Source organism: Gambusia affinis, linkage group LG11 (genome assembly GCF_019740435.1).
Source record: "Gambusia affinis linkage group LG11, SWU_Gaff_1.0, whole genome shotgun sequence".
NCBI lineage: Eukaryota > Metazoa > Chordata > Actinopteri > Cyprinodontiformes > Poeciliidae > Gambusia > Gambusia affinis.
In genome coordinates, this window is record NC_057878.1 from 1,690,836 (window position 1) to 1,710,599 (window position 19,764).

Genomic DNA, 19,764 nt, shown 5'->3' on the forward strand with positions numbered 1-19,764 from the left:
TTCCATTCATTTCTACAGCCTAACCTTTACCTTTATCCTAACCCTAACCATTACATACCTAACCCTAGCCCTACCCAAAACTCAATTCACACCTCAGTCCTAAATCTAACCCCTGACCCCAAAACAGCGTTTCCTTTTGTGGGGACCAAAGTGTGGTCCCCAACATAGTATGTGCCAGGAAAATCGGCCAAACAAGGTATTACAAACAAACACACCCCCTCCCGGTGTTTCTTGCTTTTAATCCCTTCTACTAAAACACCAAAGATCAATTTTAAACCAAATGCTTTGTGAAAAATATTGACCTCACCCCTTCGGTTTTTGCACAAGGTTGCCATCTTCTGTCCAATGTTGGTTTGGCAGAAAATGATTCTTGCTGTTCTCGCTCCTGTTTCCAAATGATTTTATTTATTGTGGACTAAAAATCTCTCCAACCCAACCTGGCCTGATCATCAATCCCCTCTATACCAAACAACCGGTGACAGTCCTCAGTGTTTGTGACATTTGGAAATTAATCTTTAACAGGAGTGTGGAGGAATTTAGGCCCACTCTTCTTTATAGAATGGTTTTATTCAGATACACTGGGAGCTTTTTGAGCATTACTGGTCTGTTTACATTCATGCACCAAAAACACAATCAGGTTTAGGGACATATCTTGATTAGCCAAGTGAAACTCTAGTTTTGTGTTTTTTTGAAGCTGTTCCCAAGTTTACTTGTTGGTGTGTTTTTATCTCAGCAGGGTTTGAAGTCTCCATGGACATCAATTTTGGTTTTTGAATTAGGAACTCTGACATTAACTAATACAGAATTCCTAATTCAAAAAGGCATTCTGGGGTCATGATCTCCTGGAGGAGCCATTAATGTGTTCATGGAATAAATTTGATAAGTCAGCCTCTCTTAGAAGGGTTGGTCACTGTTTCAAGTTTTCTTCATTTGTGAATAAATGAGTCGAAAAGTCTTAGATATGGCTCTGATACATTTTAGTGACTCCTTCTATCTATTCTTCAGGTTCCTGATTTGTTATGTAGTTATATATATTTTAGTTTGCTATAGTGTTATGAGGCAGGGCCTTTTCAGTAGATTCATTCCACACATCTGACAATAATTAGGACTTTGTGTGGCTTTGTGCCAAACCAATTAATTGCAAGAAAAAAAGAAATAAGAGCAAAGAAGAAGAATAAAAACCCTGAGGTTTTTATTTTTTGGAGTTTCATCTGTGACTATTATGTTCTTTACATCAAAACAGGGGATTCAAATTAGGAAAATATCCATATACTGCTGAGAATTATTTATATTTTTATTGAGGAAAATAAAAATAGATCACAACAAGGATACCACTTAACAATAAAAACATAAAACATTTACAAATAATATCTGTTTAAATCGATAAAAGTAATTTAAAAATAAAATAAAGACAAAGCAATCTAATACATCTTGATGAATGCAGTTTTTTTTTCTGTCCATCAGAGGAAGAGAAACACAGTGACAAGATTTTGGGGATTTATTTTTATAATTTTTTTGAATTTGTGTTTAAAATTTACATCCATTAAATTCGTTCAGAGTTTTATGAAAAACTTTAAAATCATTTAAACTCTGTAAAACCTGAAGCCTGATATTTAAAGAAGCAGCTGAAGCTCCATTAAAGTGCATTAAAGCTCCATTAAAAATTTAGAGACCAACACGAATGAGTAAAAAGACATAAAATAGCTTTAGTACCAGTGATTTTAAAGATCATAATGGGTGTGGGTAAACTGAGTCTGTAGTTTCTTAAACCAGCAACAAAGAAGAAAAAAATAACAATAAAAACCGGTTTATATTGACGCTGTTCTGACTTGAACAGCTTCACGTCAGATTTTCCATCCAAACTTAAAACTCTCTGAAAGCTTCTATAAATTATATTGACATGATATTTATTACCAAGTAGTTTGTCGTCATCGTGACCAGCTGGCTTCTTCTGGTGTGAATGTGAACAATCTCTTCAGGCAGTCTTTGTCTCCCCCTGCTGGTTCCGTTCGGTAGAACACTATTATTAAAGCTAAAGAGGATAAAGATGGTTTACTGCGGCGGTTTTTCAAAGTGTGAGGCGCGCCTCCGCTGGGGGGCGCCAGAGCATTATTATTATTATTATTATTATTATTATTATTATTATTATTATTATTATTATTATTATTATTATTATTATTATTATTATTATTATTATTATTATAATGGCAGTTTGACAGAATGAAGTGGAAAAAGAAGAAAAGTGTTGCACAAGAAAGTAAAAAGCAGAGACATTGTGCCTTGCGGACGCTGCGGTAATATTCACTGAATAAACATTTGAATTTCAGAAGAGCAGAAAAAGGCAGATAGTGCATAAAAAGTTCTCGCGATGCGAGGGAAAAAATAAACCGGAAAAGCTATCTGCTTGCTGTCTACTGATGTGAGAGAAACGTCTTTTACGCACACGATCAACTCTGTGGATGTAGGAAAAAGTTGGTACTGTGGGGTGCGCGTGTGGAGCGGGGATCAGTGGAAATGTTTCCCACCTTAGAGGATGTTTTGGCCAGTGATGTCAGTAACGTTACTGACGTCAGACCACTTTTTTTAGTAACGAGTAATCTAACGCGTTGCTATTTCAAATCCAGTAGTCAGACTACAGTTACTTATCAAAATCATTTTTGCGTTACTGTGCGTTACTATCTTCTTTTGTTATTTAATCATTATTTCCTCTTGTCGAGTGACCGACGTCTCTATGCGACAGAAATGTAAACAATGGAGGGAGATGCGCATTTAGTTGGTGGAAAAACTGGAACTATTTTGGGTTTCTGTCGACAAGTCCGATTATTATAAGCGGCTTTGGGCTTAATTTTTTTAAAAGTCGCTTGAAAATTTAACGAGTTGCTGGTTGCGCATTTTTGGGCTCGTTTTTGAACGTGAAGTTGCTCGTTTGGGCTTGGAAATAAGCAGACTCATAATAAATCCCAGAATTTATCCGTCATTAAGGTAGTTTTAGTCAGTCTCTCCTTGTCCATCATTTCCCGGATGATCCGTCCCGCTGTGTCTTTGTTAATGTGAAGTTAATATATTACCTCTGTATGACGTCGTGCTTCACGTTGCGCTCCAGAAAACTGCTAACATCGAGACCAATATGAACAGCGCAATAAACGTGAAAACAGCCACGAATAAACGTGTCCGTAGTTGGCAATAGTTATAATGGCAAGTTAGCACCGTTATAATTATTAATATTACGGTAAGTGTCACAAATCTGTGCAACCATCTGAGCTGTGGAGTTGCAGGAGGAGCTCTGTGCGCTGTGCTGACACCAAACGCAGGGCCGTAACGCAGAATCTGGAGGCTGGGGGGAGGGCGAGCTTTAAAATCCTGCTTAGAGTTTTCCAGACAACAGTGGACCACACAAATTACTCACGCTTTTTGTTTTTTGTACTGTTTTTTCTACAATCTCCTCTTCAGTTCAACCTTATAAGTGGAGACTCATTGTTGATGTTGCCATTATAAAATAGCTTACAATTAGGTATTAGCAAAGCTCAATGTGATTTTCACAGGAGGCGGAGCGTTGTTGTTAGCAGCTGCTGAAAGTAACTAAAAAAGTTACTTTTAATGTAACTTAGTTACTTTCCAAGTCAAGTAGTCAGTAATATAACTAAGTTACTTTTTCAAGGAGTAATCAGTAGTTCGATTATAGTTACTTTTTCAAAGTAACTATGCCATCACTTTTTACAACTGAACTGTGACATGGAGCTCATGTCACAGTTCGAGGGTTGGGGGGGGGGGGCGCAGCAGGCATTGTGCTCCTTGGAGGGGGGCTCACCCTTTCATACTTTGAAAACCCCTGGTTTACTGCTTGTTCAAGCGCAGTGTTTATTCTTCAAACACTAAGCCTAAGACTGCATCATTTGGTAAATGTCTTCATGCTGCCTCTTGTGTGTTGGACGATTCATTATCACATAGGTGGAGTTCTCACAAGCTTTGGTGTTTTTCTGGAAAGAAAATACAAAAGAAAAATATTGAAACAGTTTAATTCAGTATATGTTAAGACTGAATTAGTCACATTTGAAATGAGTTTCTTTTCTCATTTCTCAAGGATGAATTCTGCTTTATTGCATCATTTAAAGGAGGGAATGAAAATATGACCATAAAGCATTACTCAAAAGTCAAAAATATTTATACAATGAATAAAAATGGAGGCTTACTGGAGTTAGTTGTAAACAGAGTTAAGACCTAGCTTATTAATAATTAAACTAATCTAATAAATAATGAACTAAAAGAAAAACATAAAAAATTATAAACTATTACTTAAAAAGAGACATTTCTATGATGTGGGTTGACGCTTCTAAATATTTAGCTCATTAAATGTTTTAATTTATCATAACTTCTGGTTTCTCTCTAGAGTTTCAATAAACAGAAGTTAATATTTAAGTCTAAATGGACAGAGTAGTTTGGGAACCATCAGGTCTGGGTCAGGTTCAGACATCAGAGCCTGGCCAATCAATGCTGGGTTCCCTGTCTGGATTGATTCCAGCTGTTTGACCCCTCAGAACCTCTGCTGGGTCAGAGTTCACATTTATTAGCTGAGTTGATGTGTGGCTCTCTCTCAAACAACTAGCTGATGATTCAGTTTTTCTACATCATTCAGGTTGATCTGAGCCTATTTTCACATCATGCAGCTGGTAGTGTGGCACCAAACATTCACCTGCTGAGGTTTGACCCCATACACAACACACAATATACACAACACACACTACACACACAATATACACAACAACACACAACATACTGCTATTATTACCAGCGTTACATTCTGTTGATGAACATTTTGAAAACTTTACTGGAATTTACACATATAGCCCTCTAGTTCAGAAAAATGAATATGAAACAGAATGTTGTCATGGCGATCTGGCTGGTCAGTTCTGCTTTTTTATGTTTGTCCCCATTCAGATAAAGACAGAATGTGTTACGTGCATGGCCATGCCACAGCAGGCAGTAGTGGAGGCTGACTATTTATTTTTTTTCTCAAGCAAAGGAGGGAATCAAATACGAACTGATTGTCTGGAGTCGAATCCCCCTTTGAGTTTTCACAGTTTAAAAGACCGGAAAGCTTTTTGAGCTAATTCATTTGCGATCATTTCTAACTTTAATCCCGTTTACATAACCCTGTGTTTTATTCCTGAGAATACATAGCAGAATCAGATAGTTAACTGAAAATGACACATTAAAGCCATTTCACCATCATAACATGGTGAGATCTAAACAATGCTACAGTTTGAAGGCTTTGGGAGATCGTATGAGATGACAGGATCATTTCAGAAGATTGAAAGTGAACGTTCTGCAAAACCTTAGTGGGAGAACTGAAGACGTTCTGAGGTCTGAGACGTTTGGATGCAGCACACAGGAAACAGACAAACTTTATGTTTGACCTTTGTCACTTTTCAGATGTGACTTATGAATCCACTTCTCCAAGTTCAGTTAGTGATTCCGTATCTAACTATAAAGACACTTAATTTTTCATTAAGATACTGTCCAACATCCTTCATAACCCTGAAAAACATCTGTTTTACCTTTATCTTATCAACATGTTTCTTCAAACATTTGAGGTGGCTTAGTCAGAGTCCAGACCTTAATCTGATAGAGAATCTGTGGAGGGAAGTAAAGATTAGGGTCATGGCAAAGAGCTCTTCCAACCTCAGGGATTTGGAGCTCATCATCCTGGAGAAATTGTCAGAATGTCAGTGGAAATGTGTAAAAAGCTGCTTTGCACCAATAAGAACGGCTGTTGTGGTGTCAAAGTTGTTGTTTTTTTTATTATTATTACCAGTTGTTTTATTATTTCTTAACTCTCTTGTTCTCTACCTGTTAGGTTAAATAATTTCAAATTTAAATTGTAACAACAGTGAACTTGACTGTATAAAACATGGGGCCATCTCTTTTAATAACACAAATCTTCTTTAGGTTCTTTTTCCTTAGAAACAGCTCAGTGGTAGCTTATGAAATCAATTATTGAATTGCATGGATACATAAACCCAGTCATGTTTTTTGTACAGACAATAGCAAGCAAAGCTCTCAGCCTGATGTATTTTCAGTCACTCAGACCTCTCAGTGTAACTGGGTCCAGTTAGAGACCTTGATGAACACCAGAGTCTGTCTAACCACAAACTTCCTTTGTCTTTATTTCTAGCACCAGGTGTGGTTTAGAGATTTATTCACTGGTTCATTTTTTCCAGTCTTGCCCTATTTCTATTTCCTGTTTTTTGCAAACTCTATGCTTTTTGTTTCAGAGGAATTATTTCATATTTAAATGTTTTTACAGTGAAATCACAAATCTGCTGAGAAGAGAAAGCAAAGATAACAATGTTCCAACATGCATCATGTTGGTGCAGCGTGACGCCATGAGAAGCTCAAAGTGGAGAGAGACGTGTTGCTTTTAATCTTTTTCAAATGACATCTGCTTGGTTTTCAGCCACATTTTCTATTATTTCAATTTATTTGCATGGTGTGAAAGGTGAAAGCGAAGTGTGAAATAAATCATTTCCTCCACTCTGACAGCTGTCAGTGAGAACTGTTTCCACACACAACCCAGCCCTTCTGTTCTGAAAGGCCTCTGCGTGTGAAATTCCTCCCACAGCAGCGCTGAAAATAAACACCTGGAGACGCATCAGCACTCACACCAAAGAGGCTGAATGTGGAGACATAACTGTAGTTTGAAAACAAAGCGGGGGAGCTGATTAATGCAACACTTTCCTCATAAAGTAAGAATTTGATTTTCATATGTATTGTTTGGAAATAAAGCTATAAAAAGAAAATATATTAAGAGACTGTATTAAGAGATTTTTTTTTTTTTTCAAAATTATAAATATTATTGATAGTCTCCATGCTGGAAAGTTAGCTAGAAATACGTCCTTCATGAAGAAAACCATTAAAATTAGTAAAATCAGTAAATCAGTTACCCAGACGGTGACTGTCAGTCTGGCGTAGAGGCAGGTGATCACACAGCTGTACAGGAACATCAGGGCCAGCAGACCAATCAGAACCCTTCCCAGCGCAGATTTATCAAGAGGAGGACAGTCCTTTTCACCTGGTTACAAACAAGACAAACCACAGGAACATGAAAATAGACCTTAGAAATAAATTCATCTTGGAATATTCTAACTGTACAGACACAGATGTTTCACTTCTTATGTGGTCCCATTACTAGTAACAACACATTATTTTAATTACTACATTTTAGTCCAAGAACCAATAATTTCCAATTGTGCGGCTCCTTTCTGCCTTTGGAGAGAAGGAATCATATTGAGATGAATGACTGGCAGCGCTCAGTGTGAACCGCTCCAGCTGCTAATAAAAACAGTGACCTTGTCTACAGTAGGTGGTAAGAGAGAATACTTTGCAAATATATGCAAATAAGAAAATCTGTATCAAAATATGCACATTTAAATAAAACCACAGTCAGAATAAAATCTGCAAAGCAGCTGAAGTTTTCTTTCCTTCTTTTTCTCATGTTTCTGCTGAAGGTACAGATTTATTTAATAAATTATAATGTTAAGTCCAATTATGTCAGGATCTTTATTACCAAGTGAGAAACATTATATAGATTAATTACACACAGCTGGACAAAGCCTTTATTTCTGTTAATAGTAACGATAATAAGACTATTTCCAAAGAAACACTTTCTGTTTTTACTGTACCAATAAACGCTTTTATGTGTGATGAGTTTTTATTTTGGTTTGGGTTACATACCATATATCAGTGTGGTATTTGTTCCACTCTTGGTGTAATTCACACCGTTATGCTCCACTATTATCTCACACTGATAGGTGGCTCTCATTGTTTCTGGTGAAATGTTTTGTAAAGTGAAAACAGACATGGTGGAGTTCAGAGTCAGGGTGACATCTTTACAGGACGCCTGTCCCTTCTGACACAGCATCTCTTTCTCATTCCTAAAAGGTAAAGCATAAATCAGATACTGAATGAACTTATCTGACACATTCAGAGCAAAGTGTTCATTTGTACTTTAATTTGAACGCAAAAGTTTTTCATGCAACACATGAAGAAAGGATGAGGAAATACAACAGACATTTTTAGGAGTGGAAACATGTCAAATCTTAACATATTTACACTCTGCTGTGATCATTCAGTGATGGATTGTTAGCGGTAGACTGTAAAGAGTTTGCTCACACCACGATGCACGGTGGTGTCTTTGGTTTGTGTGGGTGACTCTTTTTCCTGTCTCGTCATGTTGTTTTTATCCCCACTAAGAACTTCAGATTGCTGAGATAGTGAGGAGGTTTTGCAGTGATGGCATGTGAATCTTGCAAACCTTGCTTCAAATGTTCAGAAAGCCCCATTTTCACTGTAGTTCACACAGCACTGATTTTTAGGACTAAAATAAATGATCTGACTCGATGTGTGATTGCAGCAGCCGTTAGTACAACACTCACTGTGAAATTCTGTACAGTCGAACATCCTGAAGCTTAGATCCATAGAAGACATATTCACAGCTGATTGAGGCGGTTTGGTCTTGGTTCACATGCTGAACCTCAGGCTGGATCACCTTAAAATCTGAGGGTCGAAAAAGATTGGTAAGGAAACACAGAGCCAGGTAAAACCTGCTGGCTCACTTTGATAGAATGAAACTGATTTTTATCAAAACAGTGTGAAGACTGACTCCTTGCAACAAAGACGTTTCATACTGCATTGATCTGTTTGCTGAGATGACACTTCAGGCCAGAAATCCAAATAATTACTTTCATTTATTTCAAAGATTGTTAATGATTGTGCCACAATCACAAATCTCAACAATGAAATGTTTTTCTCTAACCAAAGGTGGATGAAAAATCCTTTTTACCTGAGCCAGGTAAAAAGTTTTTGTGTGTGATGCATTTTTATTTTGGTTTGGGTTACATACCATAAAACAGTGTGGTATTTATTCCTCTCTTGGAGTAATCCATATCGTTATACTCCACTGTTATCTCACACTGATAGGTGGCTCTCATTGCTTCTAGTGAAATGTTTTGTAACGTGAAAACAAACTTGGAGGAACTCAGGTTGACATCTTTACAGGAAGCCAGTCCGTTCTGACATAGCAACTCTCCTTTTGCATTTCTAAAAGGTAAAGCATAAACCAGATACTTGATTAACTTATCTGACACATTCAGAGTGTTCATTTGCACTTTTATGTGAATGCAAAAGTTTTTTATGCAACCCATGAAGAAAGGATGGGGAAATACAACAGACATTTTTAGGAGTGGAAACATGTCAAGTCTTAACATATTTAAGAGAAAATAATGAATAAATTCACACAGAATATAAAAAAATCAAAGGAGATCAGCTGTAGCAGACAATGTATCTGCTTTACTGATAGTTTGATTAGACACAATGAGAAAGGATGAAAGACGCAAACATGTGAGAGAAGGAACGAAAGTCAGTAGAAACACAACGGAAAGTTTGTTAATGAATCAACCGTCCAAAGTAAGATCAAAAAGGTAAAGAAGGAACAAAGATCAGGCAGGGAGGGTCGACAGAGACTCATATCAGCTAAGAGACTTCCATGACGGTAACAAGAACTGCCAGGAGGATGTAGACACAAGCAATAACATTGAGATGGTTTAGAGTAGTCTTGTTTTTGTCAGCAATGACCAAGACAAAATTATTTCATTGACATCCCTTTGTTCATGTTGATGATAAGATGATTTCAAAAATATTATGACTCTTTGATAACTAAAACATGAGGAGACGTTAGTGGGTGGTCTCAGACATCCAGAACGAATGACATTTCTCTCTTTGTGGTTTTAATTTGTTTATATAAAGTTAAGATGTACCCATGTTTGGTCACGCATACCTCCATGGCTTTAATCTCAGAGGGACCAAGGTATATTATAACCGCACGTTATAATGAGTCTATGGGACTTTCTGGTCCATAAGTCCAGAAAAGTCCAGAAAAGACGTATGGACTTATTTTAAACCATTTGAAAAAGTAGAAAGTTGTAGAGGAAGATGGAGGTAAATGTGGACTTAAACAGTGTGAGTCTTTGTTTTTTTTAAAACATTTTTATTACGTTTTGTGTTTTAAACAGTGTGAGTCTTAAGAAACACCTGAAAGCAATGCCGGTTCTAGACCAAATTTGTCATGGGGACCAGACAAACTAAACAAACATTAACAAACACCACACTGCTTGTGTCTCTACTCAGTGGGATGGAATTTGTAGTGATTATGAACCCATAGAGTCAAGGAGAGTGTTTACCCTGCAGCCGCAGTGCAACACACACCACAACACCAAAGCTCACCTTGGCAGCCAAGACTAGAACTGATCCTAGAGCAGGGGTGGGCAACTCCAAACCTTGAGGGCCGGTCTCCTGCAACTTTTAGATGTATCTCTACTTCAACACACCTGAGTCAAATAATGAGGTCATTAGCAGGACTCTGGAGAACCTGGCTGCACTGAGGAGGAGATTCAACTGTTTGATTCAAGTGTGTTGGACCAGGGAGACAACTAAGAGTTGCAGGACACCGGCCCTCCAGGACCGGGAGTGCCCACCCCTGTCCGAGAGCATGTATGCTCATGGTGTGTCTGAACATGGCTCTGTTAGCTAACACATGCTAACAACAAATTAAACCATTGTAATGGTAAAAGGCAGTGTGAAGGACAGAGGGGACAGATAGAGGACGTATTATCCTGATGCGTTGTGTTGAAGGAACATGCCCAGGCCTGAAGGCTCACCATCCTGATGTTTTTACAAAGGGAAGTTACAATAACTGCTATTACAAAATATGCTTACAAAATTACTGGACAACTGGCATGGGATAAACAGTGAACTTAAAGTTTTCCACATATCTCCTGGTACATGTGGGCTCTAAATTCTGTCTAAAGTTTGCGTGGTTGTGCTTTATCCTCACTTCATATGCTTGTTACTGTTACGTGTAGAACGTCTGAGGCGTCTAGTAAAATACAGAATTGGCAGTTATAAATGACTGAAACACGGGAAACATTAAGGCCTCCACAACTTTCCATGGAAAGACCTAAAAAACTCCCACTGTGTTAAAGTGTTAAATTTGACAAGTTCATCAGTTCAACAGAGTTGATGTGTTAAAGTTATTAAATAGCTGTGTAAAGGAACACAGTCATTTTGATATTAACATTAATATTAACCTCTGTTTTAAGAGTGTACAGTCAGACACACCACATTGTTTCAACATCTGCGCCCTTTTTAAAACATCCACCCGGTACCTCTCCCTGTCCTCAGACAGAAAACTCTTGCAAAAAAGACTAAAACTAAAATGGCTGCCAAAATCAACAACGGTTTAGTCGTGAAAAGAAGGGATGGGTTCTGGGGGTTCGTCCCTGAAATGTGCAGAATGTGTGACAGGAGTGGAGTGAGACAGAGACTCATCCACTGGATAGAATAATTAAAATAAGAAGCAGTTTATTAAAACAATATCTAAACTCTGCTGTCTGCAGCATTTCGCTTCTACCTACAGTCTTCTGAATGGAGCTTAATTTGGTCAATTAATGCAATTAAAACTCAGGTTTAGTTGTGATACATTAATTGTGACATTATGTCAGCCTTTAGCTCAATGGGGACAAGAAGGGGCACTCTCTTCAGATACACCAGCAGCATGCTGACAACACACAGTATGAGCAGTTTTCAGAATATTCAGACTTCCTTCAGATCGGTTGACCCCACATTGTGTCAACAAGACAGATGGAGACAAACAGGATGCTAGGAGAGCACAGATGGTTTAAGAAACACATACTGTACCAATTAATAAAGGAAAAATATCCCATAATGTAATCATTTGGGCCATTTAAATGTACCGTAATAAAGCCAATAATGTGATACCTTTGCAAAAATATACTAAATTTAGATAAATTTGCAGTAATATTTTTGCCATACTTCACAACTACAGCAAATAACCATATAAAATATAAACACAGCTGCATTTCTTGGGGGAAAAGATTTTATTTTATTTTATTTTTTTTTTTACATTTTGTGAAGTTTGTTCATCACAAATTTGCAGAAATGGAATCATAATCATTCGTTTTGTGCTTGGCTTTACTATTTTGTAATGCAGTTTTGCTCAATATGTACATTTTAGATGTACAGTTGAATCTCATTAAAGTCTATCTATGTCTTTCTCTGCTTATGGCAGAAAATGATGATGATATGCAGCTGTGGTTTGAACCCACAGTGGAACAAGGAGCCACAAACAAGACTGCTTCACAAAACAAAGTTTCTCATCATGAATGTTTACTTCACAGCTCTATCTTGGGAGAGGATTCATTTTTCAGCACAACTAAATATAAATATAAATTAACATATTTGAGGACTGACTTCTTCCCTCTGTGACAAACACCAGTCATTTTCAGCACCATCAGGTGTAATAAAAAAAAAATTATTATCTGACTCAATGCGTGATTCCAGCAGCCATCACCATAACACTCACTGTGGAATTCTGTACAGTCGAACGTCCTTAAATTTAGATCCGTGTGGGTCATATTCACAGCTGATTGAGGCGGTTTGGTCTTGGTTCACATGCTGAACCTCCGGCTGGATCACCTTCAAATCTGAGGGTTGAAAAAGAAACAATTTTTTCCTGGGAACTGCAGTCAGGTAAAATCTACAAATATATTAGAATTAATACGTTAATGCAGCAGTAAAAATCTGAAATTAAAAAGTGTCAAGCATTTTATTATTTCTAAAGAAACAAGAAGTTTCTATAGAAACTTGTTGTTTCGTTTTGTGAAGAAACTTCTTGTTTCTAAAGAAACAAAAAGTTTCTTTAGAATCACACATTCAATCAATGTGTGATTGAATTGAATCATTTTAATTCAATCACACATTCAATTAATCCTAGTTATGAGTCAGTTCATGAAGCGCTGTTTATTATTGAAATTCATCTAAAACGTTTCCTATCTTAGGCAGGTGTTTAAAAGATGTGCCCAAACCTCAACTAGGTAAATTTCTACTTACCAAAACTGAAGACAAATTCTGGGCCCAGAAAAAATACATTGAAGATAAAAATGTTCAGGTTCAGGCATGACATCTTAGCAGTTTTTTCTTCTTCCTCTGTAGCAAAGAATAAAGATGTTAAACCTCTGCAGATACTCTGCTGTGATCATTCAGTGATGGATTGTTAGCGGTAGACTGTAAAGAGTTTGCTCACACCACGATGCACGGTGGTGTCTTTGGTTTGTGTGGGTGACTCTTTTTCCTGTCTCGTCATGTTGTTTTTATCCAAACTAAGAACTTCAGATTGCTGAGATAGTGAGGTTTTGCAGTGATGGCATGTGAATCTTGCAAACCTTGCTTCAAATGTTCAGAAAGCCCCATTTTCACTGTATCGTTGCTATGGCACTGAACAGTCAGCGAACGTCATGTCAGTGTTGTCACATTGACTGAGGTGAAATCTACCTAAATAAAAGAGAGAAATAAACGAGCTTGAAATAATTGTCTTTTTGTGCCAGCAGTGATTACCTACAAAGAAAAGCATGCGGTCATCATTGCTTTCAATCATAATACACTGGATTGTATGGAAAATACAAGTGATGCGTTCATTTGTTATGAAGGTTTCAAAATATCCAAAGTTCCCCAGAAACAGCCAGGAACATCTCCTTCTCCTCGGGGGTTCTACAGAACCCAGCTGAAACCTGTTCAGTGGTTCCTCTGTATTGCAGGGTGCTGACGTTTTTCTCTGAGTCCACATTAAGGTACAAAGTTTGTGACAACCAGGCAGCTGTAAAAAGCTCCTTAAATCTTTCCCCAGAAAATATCAAGAAAGGACTAAAACGCAACAGGAGGTACAAGGTGTCAGTTTTTGGCTGTTTTACCCTTTTAATTGTTTTTACAAAATCAATTCTGATCAAAATAATTTGACTTTTTTAATATTGGAAAAGCCCAAGAAAAAAATAAAGTCATATATCCATCCATTTTCTTACACCATTGTCCCTAGTGGGATCGGAAGGTTTGTTATGTATATTTTCCTTTTTTTTTTAAATAATGTAAACAGCAATGTGAACAAAAAGCAGCCAAACCAACACCAACCCCATAGAATACCTTCATGATTATGAGCATCCTAGATTGTATTATTACATTAAAAGCGAGACATCTCTTCTGGACTTATGAGGCAACACACAATATGCATGCTTAATTTTGTATGATTAGGGAAGTGTACATAAGAAGTGTGTTGGCAGGGATGAGAGGCAGAAACCTGGGCAGCTGTACCGTCTCTGGCCGACAGTGAGAGAGGAGGCATGGAAATTAGGCCAAAAGAGTTTAAGTGCAAAACATTTTATTAATTAAGAAAGTTTATGGTTCACACCAGTGGTTTATGCAGACATTTTGGGGATGAAAGGAAGTGGAGAAAAAGATAATCTTGTGCTCCTAATTGAACTGTCACAGGTTTATGATTGCACCTTCTGCACAGTTTTCCAAATCTCACTGCCTCTGTCTGTAACCTCAAACAAGAAAATAAATACATTTGTCTTTCTCTATCTTCCATTGAAAAGCAGGTTGTCCAAATAAATCAGATAAGAACAATTTGCTGTATTAGTGAACAGCTTCGAAGTGAGCTGCCCGGTTGGGTCCATGGCTAACCCGGGGTAAAAACTCAAATTAAGGATCCACTTTAAGTTCAATTCTTAGAATTAATAAAACAAAAAACATCAGAGGTTGTTGTAAAGGTAGAACAGTAACTCACAACCAGCCTTCAAGCTGAAATTTTTGAGTACAATTTGATACTCAAACTTTCCTTAGTTTCCCTGTAAGGAGTAGCGGCGAGACCGTAGTAGCGACAAAAGCAGTGAGATCGTGAATTTATTGCAAAGTTTGGATATCGGAGCGACTAGTGGCATCCACTTCATAATTTATTTTTAGCTTAGTGGTTTCTGTTCTGTATATAAAGGATTACCATGCAGTGGTGTTTTGTTTTGAGCTGTAAAACGAAGAGGGGAAACCCGCAGCCGCAGTCTGGGTGTAGTAACTGTAGCCATTATGACAATGGCTAATCGATCATTCTTATTAGCAACTGACAAAGAGTATCAGAGAGAGTACGATGAGATCCTGCCAGTCTGAGAGGCAGCTGTAGCTGCAAGGAGTAGATCACTACAGGGTGAGGCAGAGCCACTCAACCTTTTCCCTATGGTCCAAAAGACTTTTTTTACTCCAAAACGCAGCCACAGTATGTCCAAAAGAAAAACATAAGTTCAATCATTTGCATATTGAGAGTCTACAGAGGCTGATAATCTCCTCAATCAGCTCCTTCATCACTGTGGAAACTTTTATGTCAAATCCACATGAATTAAATGACAGAAACTAATGTTCTCACTGCATCTTTGATTCATTTTGTCCAGCTGTAGACTTAGACTCTGTCCAATCAGAGTCAGGTGTTGTGTAGTTGGTACTTTTAATCAGATTTCAGTTAATTAAATCCAAGTCTATGGAACACAAAATGTCACTAAAATCACTGTCCTTCTAAAATCTTTCAGAAAATCATAAAAGTGCATCGCATTGTATTGTATTGTTTGCCAAATATTGTGATACATATCGTATTGAGATTAGAATATTGTATATCATGAGATTGTGTATCGTGAGATCATTTTATCGCTACACCCCTATGCAGCAAAAGTGTATATTATGAACTCACTAAAATGCTTGTGAAGCTTTTGACGCTAGTTGTATTAATATTAAGTTTTAACTTTTGCATATGAGGCTTAGGACGTAAATACACTGGTTTTGTTTGTTTGTTAGCTGGATGGTTAGGCTGCCCTTCACCAGGGTAGGGCTCTGTCTGACAGAGGACAGAGCCACTTTAAAGTGACCAACCTAATTCAATAGAGGTCCAGCTAACTTGTGCTATCAGTTTCACAATAAGTGAAACGGAGATCAGCTGAGTGAAATGAATGTGTCTCCAGTAATTGTAATATAAAGACAACTGGTTCTGGAAGAGTCATTCACTGGTTCATTAGTATTCTTGGCTACCATCACAACATGAACACTAAAGAACACTCCAACCAATTAGATTAAAGGATATTTAAAACCTTAAGTCAGGGGCTGGATAAAAAAAAATCTCCAAGGGTGTTTTACACCTGATAGATTTGGTTTGATTGGGGAACACAATTGCAACAGTTGTTCCATTTTCATCTTGTAAGGTTTATTTTTACACTCCACTGTTTCAAACACTACAAACCGTTTGAGTAACTTGTTCACCTCATCGACTGTGGTGGCAATGCACAAAAAACCAGTGGAGGAAATAATACAAAAACCTCTAAACACTAAGCGGTCTCCGGTCCAGTTGGTGCTCACATATACATTTTATCCGCACCAGACTTTACTTCTACTGAACCCAGACCAACGGTTTTAGGCACACCACATTTAGCTTTTTTGGTCCTTATCAGTGTTAGATGATACATTCACACCTCAGCAAACAAACCAGGCTTTCTAGACTAAACAGGACTGGTGTGAATGCAGCCTACAGTGAACATCCCCTGGGGTTCAGTTAAGTCATCATCAGCATGGAATCTGGTGAATCTGCCAAGATCAGACTGTCCCCTGAGAGACCATTAAGGAGACCAGAGAGAGAAGACTCCAGGTTACCATGACTATGGTAAAGGAGTTACAAGCTTCAGCAGCTAAGATGGAGAGACTCTGCAAACAACTGTTGGTATAATAAAGTCACTTCTTGTCTCTCTTGGTCTTTAAAATACTCCAACCAAGGCTGGACTAGAGTTTGCCAAAAGGCATAAGTGCAGAGACTCCTTGGTCAGTTCTTTGGACTGATGAGACCAAGTCAAGTCAGGTCTAGCTGTACTCAGCAACAAGGCAGTTCAAAGTGCTTTACATCACTTTTGATACACAGCTCTACATTCCAATATGACAAGGTGTGTATGAATGCACTTGATGTTGAGAAGATGTATAGAACAATATATGTGTGAATATGACATATCTTTCTCCAGCTCACTGAGAGAAACCTGGAATTATTGTTTCTAGAACTAAAGAGGAACGGTTAGGTAAGTTATGACTGCTAGAAACTGATGATCAGGCCTGACATCTGGGTGTGATGATGGACGTGGACCTCAACCTGAAGAGTCACATAAAGACCATTACAACCTTACCAACCTTACCTTCTATCTCCTGAAGAACATTTCCAGGATTAAAGTTCTAATGTATCAGCGAGATCTAGAGAAATTCATCAATGCATTTATCTTTAGTCACATTGATTACTGCAACAGAGTCTTCATAGGTCTGGCTAAGAAAAAAAAAAAAAAACTGATCCAGAACACTGCTGCTGCTGTTCTCACTAAAACCAGGCAGACAGAGCACATTACCCAGTTCTAAGGTTCTTACACTGACAGAATAGACTTTATAATACTTCTGTTACAACATAACAGAAATGCTTTGCACCAAAATGTGTTAAAGATCTACTGTTGTATCAGTCTCCCATCTCAGGTCTTCTGGTTCTGGTTCTGGGGATAAATAGGAGAACCAGAACCTATTATAGAGAAGCAGCATTCAAGTTCTATGCACCGCAAACTCCATCACCTTCCTGTTTCTTCCTGACTGGATGTGGTATCTTGGGTGGGTTTTGATTAGCTGAATTCAGGACGTATTCGACTCTAGAATGCTTTGATCTGTGAACGTCAATTATTGTAGCTGATACCGCTGCTCCCAAAACAGGCTACGGGATGTGCCATGAAGCTTTGTTTTACAGAAGGAGATTGAATGTAACTCGTTCACATTTCTGCCAGTCCCCCACCACTGCATGATTCACACTCTGTTCACCACAGAGCTTAAATTCATAGCTCTGCATCACACACACAATTGTATATTCTGGTAGATTAAGGGTGTTCCTCCACATCCTGTTTTTCTTGTGTGTGTGTGTGTGTGTGTGTGTGCGTGTGTGCGAGAGTGTGTGAGTGGGTGTGAGAAACCACAGGCAGTATCATCAGTAACATGAATTCCATTCTAGCAGTTTTATCTGATATCTCCATAGTTTTTCACAAATGAGCTCTTTTTCTTAAAAGCACCAGCATGGTCATATCTTCCATCAGTACCAACGTTTCATATCTTTTGCCGTCATGATATTCTTAGAGAAACATTCTGCAAACAAAAAGCCTGAATTCAGCAAAATCCCCCACAAACAGACGGACAGCGAACAGCTTTGTGTGTAAACTGCACTACAAACCGTCCCCTAGTGCCACTAATTCATCTGAAAATGTATCAAAATGTCAGAAAAGATTTGACATTAAGTCTGAATCACTGTGTGAATAAAGCTTTGGTGAGTCTGTGTTAGTTTAGTTTATGTAGTAATTAAACATTCCTTATTTTATCACACATTACTGTACTTTGTTAAGGTTTGTCACATAAATTCTCAGTAAAAATAATAAAACAAAATTGTGGTTGTAACATGACGATGTGGAGACCTCCAGGAAAATCAATATTTGTGCATTGGAGAATATTTCTATAAATAATGTTAAACTAAGGCATGTACAAGATGAGTCTGTAAGGCCCTGAGATCATTTTACAACATTGTTTTTATTTTGTAGATGATTATGAATGCACTCCTGGCCTGACAGACATTTAGAACAGTGATGGCTCTCCAATATATTATTACATGCACAGTACCTGTTTTCTGGGCTATCTGTTTCTGCAGACTTCTGGGCACAGCATATCTTAGCCGAGTCCTTTCTGACCATGCAATGCAATCACATGACCTGTGAAAGACATACACTTACAAATAAGTCTATAAGTTTGGGTTCAATCATAGAATTCTGGCGGCTCCTCTCCTCAGATCTCGACTCAGCTGTGAGGAGGTTGAAACTGTTTTCTTAGAAATAAACATTAATTTCTGCAAAGAGTGCCTGCTGAGAAAAAATGTGCACAGTTACCATAAAAAGACCACAAATGCACCACAATGTCAGACTCACAACGAGGTCCATTTTTTTCAGCAGCTAATAATCAGATCACATTTTCTGAAAACTGAATGTGGTTTTAAAGCAATCACTTGTTTTTCAGCCAAATTCACCAATTATGTGTTTACAGCGCTAGAATCTAAAATCAAACCAGACTGTATGTGCAGAGCTCAGTTTTTTTTTGGCTTGTGTTTTCAGTCTGAGATGAGATGATCGACTCGATTGTTTAATGCAGTTTGCTGCACAGCGGACTACCGCTGCAGATGAACTCCGCTTTTTATCTTGAAAAGCACAAACCTAAGTTGTCTGTGTAACTGTTGTTGTGAGTAATAGACTTTTTGATTGTAGACAGATGGATTGTTAACCCTATGGTCCAAAACAGACCCAATATTGGCTCCTGCAGCACTTCTGCTAACAAGATCAATCGAAGCACGTGCTATACAATAATCAATATTTTCAAAATGACAACAAAATTTTCTACCTCAGCAACACCCAGCTCAAACACTAAGCGTTTAAAAAAAAAAAAAAAAAAAACACATAATAAGGCGCTAATTTGATGCTAACTCACACCTGCTGTCCACACAAACTACCAATCAGATTAAAACCCAGACTCTGCTGTTTCCAGCAATTCCAGAATCACCATGCTATGTGCAAAACTCACTGAACCAGCAGCCAAAGAAGACCAAAAAAAAAAAAAAAAAAAAGCTAATTCTGTAGCTAGTTTTATGAAGCTAAAAACATAAATTCAGTCCAACCTTTGCTGTTTCGTGGTCATAATTCCATGTTAAAGTAAATATTTCTTAGTCAATTTTTCAAATGCGTTTTAACTCGTTTGTGATTGGTGAATGATGTTGCTAAGAGATTT

The 19,764-nt window shown here is 37.8% G+C and overlaps 1 protein-coding gene across 2 annotated transcripts; it reads right to left on the minus strand.

Moving 5' to 3' along the window:
- Window positions 1-3,770: 3,770 nt before the first annotated feature.
- LOC122839462 lies at window positions 3,771-19,720 on the minus strand. 2 transcript variants are annotated; one of them, XM_044131032.1, is made up of 10 exons: window positions 19,655-19,720; window positions 18,613-18,701; window positions 13,159-13,404; window positions 12,964-13,059; window positions 12,437-12,557; window positions 8,900-9,096; window positions 8,433-8,553; window positions 7,732-7,931; window positions 6,942-7,069; window positions 3,771-3,977 (listed from the first exon to the last, which is right to left on the minus strand). In XM_044131032.1, the coding sequence occupies exons 3-10, from the start codon at window positions 13,214-13,216 to the stop codon at window positions 3,879-3,881; spliced, it is 1,020 nt and encodes a 339-aa protein (XP_043986967.1). In that variant the 5' UTR covers window positions 13,217-13,404; window positions 18,613-18,701; window positions 19,655-19,720; the 3' UTR covers window positions 3,771-3,878. The 2 variants fall into 2 exon arrangements, with proteins under 2 accessions (XP_043986967.1, XP_043986968.1); XM_044131033.1 differs by lacking the exons at window positions 18,613-18,701; window positions 19,655-19,720 and having other exon boundaries at window positions 13,157-13,178.
- Between the last annotated feature and the right edge of the window lie 44 nt (window positions 19,721-19,764).

Coding starts and splice junctions, on each gene's coding strand:
- LOC122839462 (XM_044131032.1), bottom strand. CDS start 13,216: ATGACGAGACAGGAAAAAGAGTCACCCACACAAACCAAAGACACCACC. Junction 13,060..13,158: donor AGACACCACCGTGCATCGTG/GTGTGAGCAAAC, acceptor TCTTTGCTACAG/AGGAAGAAGAAAAAACTGCT. Junction 9,097..12,436: donor CGACTGTACAGAATTCCACA/GTGAGTGTTATG, acceptor TTTACCTTTTAG/AAATGCAAAAGGAGAGTTGC.